The following is a 13,820-nucleotide window of genomic DNA, read 5'->3' on the forward strand; positions in this document are numbered from 1 at the left end:
CATCCTTTTTTTTAAAATGGTATGCTATTGTAGAACAAAAAACAGAAAATGCTGGAAAATTTTAGCAGGTGGAGAGAACAGAGCTAACATTTCCAGTCTGGATAATTCGTTAGGTCCCAAGCTCCAAGCAGTTGGACATTTATAACTTGCGTCATTAGAGATAGTGCATTCTGGAAGTGACGAAGCTGCCTGTGGGACTAAAATTGTTTTAGCACAGTTAAAAACCATCGGATGATTTAGAGTGGAGTTCAATAATTTATTAAACTGACTCTCTCTCTCTCTCCAATGTCATTATCTGCACTTTTTTTTTAAAAGCAAGGACTTCAACAAATTACAAGACAACATTAATAAGCTTGCAAAATGGACATATGATTAGCAAATAATTTCAACAATGTATAAGAGATTATATTTCTAAGAAAAACAAGGCCACATACTACTTGGAAAATAAGAATCTAAATAGGTTCGAAGAAGAGGGATGTGGGAGTACAAATAAACAAATCAATAATAAGTAGTGACACAGATTAATACGGCCATATCAAAAGCACTAGGGCTTATTTATAGAGGGGCAGAATTGAAAAGTTGGTGCAAAAAATGTTTTACAAAACTGCCAAATTATACCCAACAAGATAAAATGAACAGCCTTGGTCGCTCCTCCTGAAGAGAAGGATGAGGGGTGACCTAATAAAACTAGAACATCTTATATTTATATAGTTCCTTTAACATAAATTATCCTTAAGCACCTGACAGGAGCTTTGACAAAACAAACACTGGACTGTGAGTAACTGTGGTGATACTGGACCAAATGGAGGTAGATTCTAAGGAGTGTCTTAAAAGAAGAAGAGATAACAATGGTAATGTTACTAGATTAACATCCATAGGCTTGGACCAATGCTTCAGAGACATAAGCTCAAATCCCACCATGGCCAATGGCCACTGGGGGAATGTAAATTTAATTCAATGGCAGGATAGACCCACAGTGGCGTACATGCAGGAGGGAATGGCCCAGAGTCCTCAACATTCGACTCCAGACACACAGTCTTGTGGCATCAGGTTAAACAGATAAGAAAACTTCCAACTGTCTACCACCATTCCTCGGCTGATGAATCAGCACTCCTTATGTTGAAGACGATTTGGAAATAGCAGCGAGGATAGCAAGGGCGAGGAATGTTAACTCAGTCAGGATTTCAATGTCCATCACCAAGAGTGGCTCAGTAGCAATACTATTCTCCAAGCTGTCTATGTGGTAAAGGATAGGTCTATCATAGTGGATCAGTGGCAAGTGGTGAGAGAACCAACAACAGGGAAAAGTTTACTTGAACTCATCCTCAGCACACCAATCTACTTGTTGAATTGCAGGTGCATCTGTCCACAACAGTATCAGTAGGAGTAATCGCTGCACAGTCCTTGTGAAGATGAAGTCCCGTCTCATCGTACAGTATGGCAGTTGGAGACATTCAAAACTGATCTAGCTGCTCAAAACTGGGCATCCATGAGGCACACTGGGGGCAATCAGCAGCAGCAAAACTGTATTCTATAAATATCTGTAACGTCATGGTCCAACGTGTCCTTCCCTGTGGCATTACCATCAAGTGGAGATACCATCAAGCCAGGGGACCAACCCTGGTTCGATGACTGTAGGAGAATATGTCATGAGCAGCTGTAGGCATACCTTAAAGGACCCAAACGAGTCAAACTACAACACAGGACCTTATACATGCTGAACAGGAGGTAAGCGATCACACAACCAACAGATCAGTTCAAAGCTCCATAGTCCTGTCATCTCGAGGGCATTTATAGGAATGGGACACAAATATACAACTGGCATCCATCCTACAAATTGGATACATCCTGTCCAAAACACAGAACAAATCCAATCTGTCCAATTACTGCCCACCAATACTTGGTTTGGGTTCTACTAGTGCCATTCTGCTCTAATACTCATTAAAGCTGTGGCCCAAACATGGACAAAACCACTGAATTCCAGAGGTGAAGTAATGTGACCAAGGTCACAAGTGCGGAAGAGCCCCAGCAAAATTGAAGTTAGTGGGAATCAGAGGGTCAACTCTCCAAAAGGCATGGACTCACACCGAGCACAAAGGAAGATGGTTGTGATTATTGGAGGCCAGTCATCCCAGCTCCACAATCTTCAGCTGCTTCATAGAATCCCTACAGTGCAGAAGGAGGCCATTTGGCCCATCACGTCTGCACCAACTCTCCGAGAGCAACTGACCCAGGCCCACCCAGCTTCCTTTCCCCGTGACCCCACACATTTACTCCAGTAATCCCCTTAACCTACACATCTTGGGACACTAAGGGGCAGTTTAGCATGGCCAATCCACCTAACCTGCACATCTTTGGAGTGTGGGAGGAAACTGGAGCGCCCAGAGGAAACCCACACAGACACGGGGAAAGTGTACAAACTCCACACAGTCACCAGAGTCCAGAATGGAACCCAGGTCCCTGGCGCTGTGAGGCAGCAGTGGTAACCACTATGCCACCATTTGCACTACAAAAGCCAGCAATGACCATTTCCCCTTGACAGTCAACAGCACTCCATCACCAAATCCCCCACCACTATTGACCGTAAGCTTAGACAAACCAGCCATATACTGTGGCTAATATAGATACCACCGACACACAGTAGCAGTAGCACGTACTACCTGTTCCAAGAGCAATTAGGGATGGCCAATAATAATGGCTCAGCCAGAGATGCTCATATCCCTGACATATAAAGAAAAAAGGTTTGCAGAGAATTCCAGAACTTAGGGTCTTGGCAGCTGACGGAGGAACTTTTGGAGGCTTTGGGAAAGCAAACCGAGCGTGTTTCCATTTCCGGGGAATAGCAAAACTAGGCATTAAAGAAATCAAATCGGGAATTCAGAAGAAATGTCTTTACCCAGACAAAGTGAAACAGTGGAACTTGTTACCATAGGAAGTAGTTGATGGGAATCTAGATAAGCTTCCACAAGAAAAAGCAATCTCCCTATATCCACTTCATTAGACCACCCCTCAGCCTTCTTTTTTCAAGAGAAAAGAAATAGGAGAACGAATACACCATATGGACCGTCAAACCTGCTCCACTTTCAATACAATCGTGACTGTTCTTTGACTTCAAATCCACTTTCGCCAGTTCCCCCATATCTCTTCAATCTATCTCAACCATAAATATATTCCACAATGGAGCATTCTGGGGTAGAGAATTTCAAAGTTTCACAATGCTGAGTGAAGAAATTTCTCTTCTCGGTCCTCAATAATCACCTCTCATTAGGAGATTGTGCCCCCGTGTTCTAGATTCCCCTGACAGGGGAAAATACCTCTGTCTACCCCGAAAAACCTTTTCAGAACTTTGTTTCAACGCGATCATCTTTTCATTCTTCTAAACTCCAGAGAAAATAGGCTCAATTTAATCAGCTTCTCATCATAGGTCAACCCTTTCATCCCAGGTACCAATCTTGTGCATCTTCTCTGTACTGCCTCTAATGCTAGTACATCCTTTCTTAAATATGGAGCATAAAATTACACAGTACTCTAGGTGTGGTCTCTTTAATGCCCTGCGCATTTGTATCAATGTTTCTTTGTTCTTGTACTCCAAATCCCTTGCAATAAAAGGTCAATATGCCATTGCCTTCCTAATTTCTTGTTGTAACTAACTACATGCTTTTGGTGTTTCTTGTATGAGTAAATGTTGAACATCAACATTTACAAGTTTCACGGCTTTCAAAAAAATTGTTTTTCTATCTTACTACCGCAGTGAATAAATGTTACATTTCTCCACTTTATAGTCCATTTGTCACCTCGTGCCTGCTCACTTAACCAAGCACATCTCGATACAGTCTCTATGTTTTCCTCACAGTTTGAATTCTGACTAACCTACCATCAACAAACTTTGATACATTACTCTCTGTCTCTTCATCCAAGTCATTAATAAAGATTGTCAGCAACTGAGGCCCTAGTACTGATCCCTGAGGCACTCCTCTAATCTCAGCCTGTCTGTCCCTGCTCTTTGCTTTCTGTCCATTAACCAATCCGCTAGCCATAATAATAACACTCAATTCCACAAGCCCTTATCTCGGATATTAACCTTTAGCGTGGCACCTTATCAAATGCCTTACAGAAATCCAACTGAACTATATCTACTGATTCCCCTTTATTTACCCTACTACTTTTATCATCAAAGGTTCTAATAAATTTGTGGTCATCCTGGACCACAACGTCTTCACCTTCAACAAACAGTTCTTCATCCAGACACACGGAATAGCCATGGGGACCAAATTCGCACCTCAATATGCCAACATCTTCATGCACAGGTTCGAAGAAGACCTCTTCACCACACAGGACCTTCAACTGACGCTATGCAGTAGATACATCGATGACATTTTCTTCCTTTGGACTCACGACGAACACTCACTGAAACAACTACATGATGACATCAACAAGTTCCATCCCACCATCACCATGGACTAATCTCCAGAATCAGTTGCATTCTTGGACACACGCATCTCCATCAAGGACGGTCACCTCAGCACTTCACTGTACCGTAAGACCACGGATAACCTCACAATGCTCCACTTCTCCAGCTTCCACCCTAAACACGTTAAAGAAGCCATCCCCTATGGACGAGCCCTCCGTATACACAGGATCTGCTCAGATGAGGAGGAACGCAACAGATACCTACAGACGCTGAAAAAGCCTTTGTAAGAAGAGGATATAGCACTCGACTCATCGATTGACAATTCCGACGCGCCACAGCGAAAAACCGCACCAACCTCCTCAGACGACAAACACAGGACACAGCCAACAGAGTACCCTTCGTCGTCCAGTACTTCCCCGGAGCAGAGAAGCTACGACATCTTCTTCGGAGCCATGCCATCGAAGAAGACTAACATCTCACCAAGGCCACCCCCACACGCCCATTACTTGCCTTCAAACAACCACGCAACCTCAAACAGACCATTGTCCGCAGCAACCTACCCAGCTTTCAGGAGAACAGCGACCACAACACCACACAGCCTTGCCACAGCAACCTCTGCAAGACGTGCCAGATCATCGACACAAATGCCATCATCTCACGTGAGAACACCATCCACCAGGTACATGGTACATCCTCATGCAACTCAGCCAACATTGTCTACCTGATATGCTGCAGCAAAGGATGTCCCAAGGTATGGTACATCGGCAAGACCATGCAGACACTATGACAACGGATGAATGAATACTGCTCAACAATCACCAGGCAGGAGTGTTCCCTTCCTGTCGGGGAACACTTTAGCAGTCAAGGGCATTCAGCCTCCGATCTTCGGGTAAGCTTTCTCCAAGGCAGCCTTCAATACACACAATGCAAAATCGCCAAGCAGATACCGATAGCCAAGTTCTGCACACATGAGGACAGCCTCAACTGGGATCTTGGGTTCATGTCACACTACCTTTAACCCCCTCAACAATTTGCCTGGGCTTACAAAATTGTACTAACTGTCCTGGCTTGAGACAATTCACACCTCTTTAATCTGTGCTTAACTCTCTCTCCATTCGCATTGTCTGTACCTGTAAAAACTTGATTACCTGTTAAGACTCGCATTCCAACCATTATCTTGCAATTGAGTCTGTCTCTATATATGCCCTGTTTGTGAAACAACTCTCCACTCACCTGATGAAGGGGCAGCGCTCCGAAAGCTCGTGCTACCAAATAAACCTGTTGGACTTTAACCTGGTGTTGTGAAACTTCTTACTGTGCCCACCCCAGTCCAACGCCGGCATCTTCACATCATGTCTAACCATACCGTGCATTTCTGGTTTCCATATTATAAAAAGGGTTAAAAGGCACAAGAGAGGGTGCAGAGAAGATTTACAAGGATGATATCCTTGGGTGGTACAGTGGCATAGTGGTTAGCACTACTGCCTCAGTGCCAGGGACCTCGGTTTGATTTGAGCCTTGGGTAACTGTCTGTGTGGAGTTTGCATAAAAAAATAAAAAATTCTAGGCTTTACTCCTAAAGGGATAGAATTGAAAAGTAGGCATGTTTTGCCAAACCTATATCGAAATGTTGTCGGTGCCGACCCGATGGGCCGAATGACCTCCTTCTGCACTGTAGGGTTTCTATGATTTCTATAATATTTTTGACAATTTAGCTTCATGATTCAATGTCTTAGCACCCCAGAAACATTGCTATATCCCAATATCCTCAACAGTTGTCCATTACATTTCCCTTCCCTGTTCTACTTCTGTGCTTTTCCTCAAACCCCGAAGGCACACACACCAGTATTTTGCTTTTCCGTACCTGCCAATGCAATGCCTAAAGTAGTTCCTAGATAGCAAACACATCTATACCTCCTTCCCATGTTTTAGTTTCTACTGAAGCACATTTTTCATTTTGTTGCAAGACTAGACAGATGAAAATGTCCAGGGTGATTCAGCCTAATTTCTGAACAAAACATTGCATTCCATACCATTTAAGTTTCTTTTTTGTTTAAAGTCTCACCATAGTTGAGTCCTGCTGGGGTACACCTGCAGGAGCCACTCTGCAGAATATTGAATGATCACTATATGAGCCAAGATACCAAGTGTCAGCTGCTGAATTGTGTGTGTGTGCATGCCCACAGGAAGCAAAAGGAGGCAGGCAATTTTGTTCTCACTGCAACACAAGTTTCCTAACTTGGATTTAGTTAATAGCAATCAGAAATACTGCTCTAAACAAGTGCCACTGTGCCCAACGATGCCTATTCTATCCTGGCTCAGCAGATCAAAAAAATCAAATGGTTTTTTTGCAATCTGTATTGTTCAGCCATTTGCTTTAGAAACTAATCATGCAGTCAAGGAAGGATAACGTCAAACACCTTTCTTACTAAAAAATACCATTAATACATTACAAACTGTCATCAATCTATACACCAAATAAGACTTGTTTGTGGATGATATAATATAGCACTAGACATATTTTAATAAATTATTTTCCAAATATTTCATGTAAACACTTACTCTGAGACAGAAGAAAGTGCATGTTCTTGGTTGCTCACTGAAGTATATTCCTCTCTGTATTTATCTAATGGCAGCTGTGGTGGCACAAATTCAGATTCCTTGCGAGTGGGAAGTCGATAACATTTCCATGTCACATCAGGCCCGTCATCTTCAAACTGCACCACACTGCTACTGTAGGTTGTAGGCTCCATCACTTCTGGAAAACCCATTGAAAAAGTTTGGGTGGGAAGAGTTTCCATTCTGTCCTCGACAGCTTTGGCTGGTAGTAGTGGATCTGGTGCAGGCATCTGGCAGAACGGTTGACTTTGAGGCGTCAATGGGTTTTTAAAAGCATCGCCCCCATCCTCACCCCTCTCACAGGGATGAGGGCTGAGGGGGGGTGGTGGTGGTGAGTTTGGTATCTCTGGGATGTGCAACTGTGAGGACTTTGTGGAGCTAACAAGCTCATTAGGCCGTGTGTTTGGATACCTCCCTCTGCTGTCCTGCGGCCTAATTCCAAGTCTGTGATTAGTTGAGTCTGGTTCGATTGCAACATCTTCACACACTGAATTACGGTGATGAAACGGAGTTAGTGGTCGTTTCTGTTGTTTTTCCCCTTTCTCTTGCTTGTCGTTCATTTTGTGCTTGAGTGCTGTTGGTTGTTGTGGACCAGGAGGCTGAGTCTGTCCCTGCACACCAGTGCCTCTCTTATTCTTATGCCTGCAAATATATTTGCAAAGTAACAACAGTAAAAGTCAGACTTAGGATTTGTGTTCATTTCAATATGTCTGAGGTAACTCAAAAGAGGAAAGGCATTACTGGTCTGCAGAATTAAGCCCTTCTTCATTAAAAGCTCTCAGATCAAATGGTTTACACAGATCAGAAAGGTAGGAATGCTTACTGTTGACTTAATGAGATATCGAAACTCAGAATGTTAGATGATTATACTACCTTGTTCTCCTCAATGTTCCTACCTCAGCCCATTTGTTGCTGAAAATGTCATCCATGCCTTTATCACCTTCAACCCAAATATCCCACCTTTCCATGGCCAACTCCAACTGCCAATAAACAAACTGAGCAAAAAAACTGCTGACTATATCCTATTCCATACCAAATCCCATTCATTTATGCCCTTGCTGACCTACATTAGCTCCTGGACCTATGCAGTTCCTATTTTAAAGTGATCTTAATTTTTAAACCTCATGGTTTTGCCCCTAAATTTCCAGCTCTACAAACCACCTTATTTATTATATTTTTCTAGGCTGAAAGATTTTTGGTTAACAAATGACGGTGGTGAAATATTGCTCAAACTTTACAAAATATTCTACATAATTTATTACAGCACTGTTCAAGGAGGAACATAAATCATCTAAAATACAGAGGAATTACAAAATTTAAAGATATTAGATAGCAATAAACATCACAGATTTCCAGATACAATTAATCATGCTCCTTGAAACACAAGTGATAATAGTATTCTCTTTTAAATAGGAAAGGATGACTGAAAACTAAGGTGGAGAAATAAACTGTCATAGGACTTGATTTAGATTTACCCATTTCTGATTCTCACCATTGTCCAATGTCAAGAAAGGTTCCTAATACCAGACTGAACTGGAAGTACAATCATAACAGATTTGTTAGAAAAATTAAGGCCCACGGGATTGAAAGGACAGTGGCAGCTTGAATGCAAAATTAGCCAAGGGAAAGAAAGCAGAAAGTAGTAGGGAATAGTTGTTTTTCAATACAGTAGTATTCCCCAGGAGTTGGTATTAAGACCACTGCTCTTTTTTGATTTACATTCATGATCTAGGTTTGGGAGATACAAGTCATAATTTCAAAGCTTAAAGATGACATGCAACTCAGCAAACAATGGAGAAGGAAAGTAACAGACTTCAAGAGTACGCAGATTGGTAAAATGGGAAGACGTGTAGCAGATAACATTTAAAACAGAATTGTGATGTGATTCATTTCATAGGAAGTATGAAGAGAGTCAGCATGAACTAAATGGTGTAAATTTAAAGAGGGTGCGGAACAGATCTGAAGATGTTTCCACACAAATGTCTGAAGGTTGCAAGACATGTTGAGAAAGCTATTAAAAAAGCTTATAGGATCCTTGGATTTATTAAAAAGAGAGCACAAAAGCAAGGAAGTTTTGCCAACCTTAAATGAAACACTGGTTAGGCCTCAGCTGTTAAGGTCAATTCTTGGCACCACACTTTATTGAAGATCTTTACCATCTTTATAGAGTGAAGAGGAGATTTACAAGAATGGTGTCACAGATGAAGGCCTTCAGTTGCGTTGCTCTCTTTAAGAGCAAAGAAATTTAAAAGGAGATTTGATAAAGATGTTCATAAGCTAAGAAAAAATGTCTCCAGTGGCAGAAGAGTTGGTAACTGGAGGACATAAGTTTATCATTGGCTAAAGAACCAGGGAAAATATGAGGAAACATGCAACGCCTGTATATTTTAGAGAAGTAATGATATGAAATGTACTGAATGAAAGTGGTTAAGAAGGCGTATGGTGTGCTGGCCTTTATCAATCGAGGGATTGAGTTTAGGAGTCCGGGGATAATGATGCAGCTATATAAGACCCTCGTAAGACCCCACTTGGAGTACTGTGCTCAGTTCTGGTCGCCTCATTACAGGAAGGATGTGGAAAAGATTGAAAGGGTGCAGAGGAGATTTACAAGGATGTTGCCTGGATTGAGTGGCATGCCTTATGAGGGAGGATAGGCTGAGGGAGCTCGGTCTTTTCTCCTTGGAGAGACGTAGGATGAGAGGAGACCTCATAGAGGTATATAAGATGTTGAGAGGCATAAATCGGGTGGACTCTCAAGAGGCTTTTTCCCAGGGTGGAAATGGCTGCTACGAGAGGACACAGGTTTAAGGTGCTGGGGGGTAGGTACAGGGGAAATGTTAGGGGGAAGTTTTTCACACAGAGGGTGGTGGGCGAGTGGGATTGGCTGCCGTCAGTGGTGGTGGAGGCAAACTCAATAGGGTCTTTTAAGAGACTCCTGGCTGAGTACATGGGACTTAATAGGATGGAGGGTTATAGGTAGGCCTAAAAGGTAGGGATATGTTCGGCACAACTTGTGGGGCCGAAGGGCCTGTTTTGTGCTGTAGTTTTCTATGTTTCTAAAGGGTGGTGGAAGCAAATTCAGTGATAACATTCAAAAAGTGGGTTTAATAAATACTTGTAAAAAGTTGCAAGGCTATGGGAAGAGAGCAGGGAATGGGTGAATTAAATAGTACCAAAGGGCCAGCACAACGTGTTGAAAGACTTACTTCTTTGCTGTAATTGTTCTATAATTCTGTGATAAAGTTGTTAATGCTTGAGCTTGTTACATGTATTATTAAAAGTTACAGGTTTGTAATATTGCGATCCCAGTTGATGTTAAAACTAGACAGGAAGATCCCAAAATCCTGCCTCAAAAGACCATAACGTTTACTTTTTTTTTAAAGAAAACATGGAGGAACAAAGTCAGGGGACCACTAATTAATTTTAACATTTAACAAAAAACATTTATTAAACCTGAAAAATTGTGTTATGCTACACTACTTGTTTACTCCTCCCTTAATTTAACACATGGATTACAAAGTAAATCTTAAACTCCATGGTCTCAGCAACACAAGTGCAGAGATTGACTGTGGTCAAATACACACACTGCTCTGAACCCAAGTTAGTGTCTGTGGATTTCTCCCCTGTCATGAGGGTTTTCAAAAACATGCTTTAAAATCTTCTTTAACAATAATGCTTTCCATTAGGGATTTGCATTCCAAAACTCAATCCAGGTTTTCCAAATTACTGTTTTAAACAAAGTCTCCACTCCACCTTTAATAACAAAGGTTTCCCACCACCCCCTTTAGGATTTCTTTGTCTTGACTGCTGTACAAACTGTTCACAACTGCTTTAACTCTTAACTCCCAGACTATTAAAATGACAACAATTTTTTTGATTTACCTCTGAAGCCTGCTTTGCCACTTTAAATATGGTTACTGCAATAGTCCCCAACTCAGAACACTTCTTACTCTTCTTTGAATTCTTCTGAACAATACCTTAGTCTCTGTTCTGTCCCAATTCCCTGCTCATCTGGACTATAACTAGTTCTTTGGGAAGCTCGCCTCTTTGCAGCTCCCTAGACCTGTCCAGCTTTTCCTGACAGAATTGAGATATGTTCACTCCCTGGTACCTTTGTCAACTGCAATATATCCAGCTAAAACTAAGCTTTTCTACCTTACAAGGTTCCCTGTTGCTAACCAACCACTAACGTATTTACTCTGAATGCCGTAGCCCTCTCTAAGCACAATAGTAACACAGTTGGAACTGAACCAACACCACACATTCAAACATCATTGTCCAGCATGAATTTAACTATAGATTTTACCCTTCCTTCCACAGAAAACATTAAACATAATTAAAACTATACCTTATTTCTAATGTTTACCAATACAAATAAATCTCTTTTGTTTTCCTAACAGTAAGAATAAGATACATGCTTACCACAATCAATTTTAGCTCCCGATACCAGACCTTGACCTTTTCCCTTCTAATTAACTTTCCCTCTGCTAGTGATTTTGTTCCATCACCCTCCATCAAAGCAAAAACAGTGAGATAGAGAAAAAACACTGAGAATATATTAAAAATTGAATACAAAGGAACCTTCACAGAGAAAATAACCAACCACTATTTTAATGTTCCCTCAATGTGAGGCCTTGTCCCCTCACAACCCAAAGCCCTGGTGATTCATTTGTCCATACATGTTAATCAATTCCCATATCCTCTTATCTAGTCCCTTCAGGCTGGCATCTGGCTGTATGTTTTGTTTTTTTTAAAAGAGAAAAGGGGGACTAAATATGTAAAATAGGAAAAATAACAAGGCACAGAGAAACTGAAAAGTACGCAGTGATTAGGGGAAAAAAGACAAGAAAAAAAGTACACAAACAGACACAAATATTGAACAAGATTTATATTTGTATTGGACAATTTAGCCTGAGCAACTGTACAGAAGATCACCTATATGTTTAATTGCATTTAAAATACTCAAACAAAATGGACAATATCCAACAGTAGTGAGGATTGCTGTTCTTAAAATACTTTTGACCATTTCTCTATCCAAAGTTCAGTTCCCTTTCAGCTGCCGTGAACAAAAGTTTATAAACAGGATAAGATTGAGAGTCTGCTGGCTTGATTTTAACTCCACTGAGTTAAAAAGCAATACTGACTAATCGCTCGGGAAAGCTCGAGCATACCGGATAAATGTGCAACTCAATTTAGCAGCAACCTCAGTGTGCAATGGCAGCTGCTGTGGTCTTTTTAATTCCAATTTTAATAATTAGATTGGTCAATAAGCAGCACCACCGGGATTAACTGTTCATTAGGAAAAAAAATAGAAAATACTCAAACACAGTTAGCCAGCATCTGAGAGAGAGAGATTTGGATCTTGCGAATTGAGAGATCTTAGCTTTTCACTGGTTTTACTTCTTGAACATTTTTTAATCAGAGACAAAAAGAAACCACAAGTTCAATGTATTATGGACGTATCAGTATTCTTGAAGCATAACGTTCTTGTCCGGATTTCAAAATACGTAAATGTTTGAAAAGGTTCCTCTACCTTGAACAGTTGCAATTCACTTTATGTGTAGCCTCAACAAAATCCCAAGATGTCTCTTTGCCAGTTGAATCATCTTCACAGCCATTCACAGTGGAATATTTTCGTCTGGAAATGATCACATTTGAAATAAGTTTGATATCGATCAACGTTAATGTCAAAGTTTTTGACCAAAACCATCTCAAAATATGCAAAACCATAAACATGCCCATAAACTAGCTCGGAGGCAGTCCGAACTCAATCAACCAGTTGGAGGCTAGGAAATCTGTATTTCTACCCGATACTGTGGCTTCCTAGGTTGGGTGACTGGCATCGTATTGTCAGCAAGCTTATACACATTACTCTAGGTGAAGTCATCAACATAGATTGCAAATAGCTGAGGTTTCAGCACTGATCCTTGCAGCACTCCACTAGTTACAGCCTGCCAACATGAAAATGCCTTGTTAATATTCCCTCTGCTTCCTGTCCATTAACCAATCCTTCATCATGCTAATATAGTAACCCAACTCCATGAAATCTCATCTTGCGTACTGAGTAACCTCTCCAGTCCAGAGATCTAAAATGTAGAAATACCAATTGGCCGGGACACTTTTTTAGCTGAGGGGTTTCATAGATAACTTCTGGGGTCACGAGCTTCCCCTCCTCCAAGGCTGCAATGATGATCATGGGAGAAGACTACTCAGTTCAAAAGTTCTGGTGGGACTTCCATAGACCCACTGGATCAATGCCACCAAACAGCAAGGAAGGTGAGCCCAAAGACTTAAAATACTTCTAGCAGCAAGTGTCGAGATGGCCTGGGATTTGTGTGTGCCAATCTAGCACGGCAGAGGCCAGGCAAGTGCAACTCAATGACTGACTGAATGCTGGAAATACCAAGAGGTCATGCTAAGTTGGGAAGTTGAGTAGAGGCATCAAATATTGAATTAACAAAACATCCTCTCTGCCAAATGTTCAGGCTCCCTACCCCACAAAGCCATTTCAAAGCTTTTCATTTTGCACTTATTAGGACATTTGCAATACCAAATGTAAAAGGAACAGCAATTTATACTTCATAGGAATGTGCTGACTGGTTGGCAAGTGGACTCTGATTGGTAGAAGCAATGCCATGTATCAAGCCAACATCCTTTCACACTGCTGTCTTTATGCCATTCTTTTCTTTCAAGAATACTCCACCTTTTCCATTCCATCTTTCCAAAATCTCGTGTACCCTTAAATATTTATTTCACAACCTTCTAACCATGTCGCTGTAATTGTCCAATT

At 41.3% G+C, this 13,820-nt stretch overlaps 1 protein-coding gene across 1 annotated transcript in view; it reads right to left on the minus strand.

The window, feature by feature from the left end:
- med13a (mediator complex subunit 13a) overlaps positions 1–13,820 on the minus strand; it is a 174,486-nt gene that overhangs the window by 64,738 nt on the left and 95,928 nt on the right. The window contains exons 9-10 of the mRNA XM_078224634.1: positions 12,564–12,668; positions 6,974–7,672 (exon numbers count right to left, since the gene is read on the minus strand). Of these exons, the coding sequence (XP_078080760.1) occupies positions 6,974–7,672; positions 12,564–12,668 (804 nt within the window). The remainder of the gene's footprint in view (positions 1–6,973; positions 7,673–12,563; positions 12,669–13,820) is intronic.

The sequence above is a fragment of the Mustelus asterias genome, chromosome 12, assembly GCF_964213995.1.
Source record: "Mustelus asterias chromosome 12, sMusAst1.hap1.1, whole genome shotgun sequence".
In the NCBI taxonomy this organism is placed as follows: domain Eukaryota; kingdom Metazoa; phylum Chordata; class Chondrichthyes; order Carcharhiniformes; family Triakidae; genus Mustelus; species Mustelus asterias.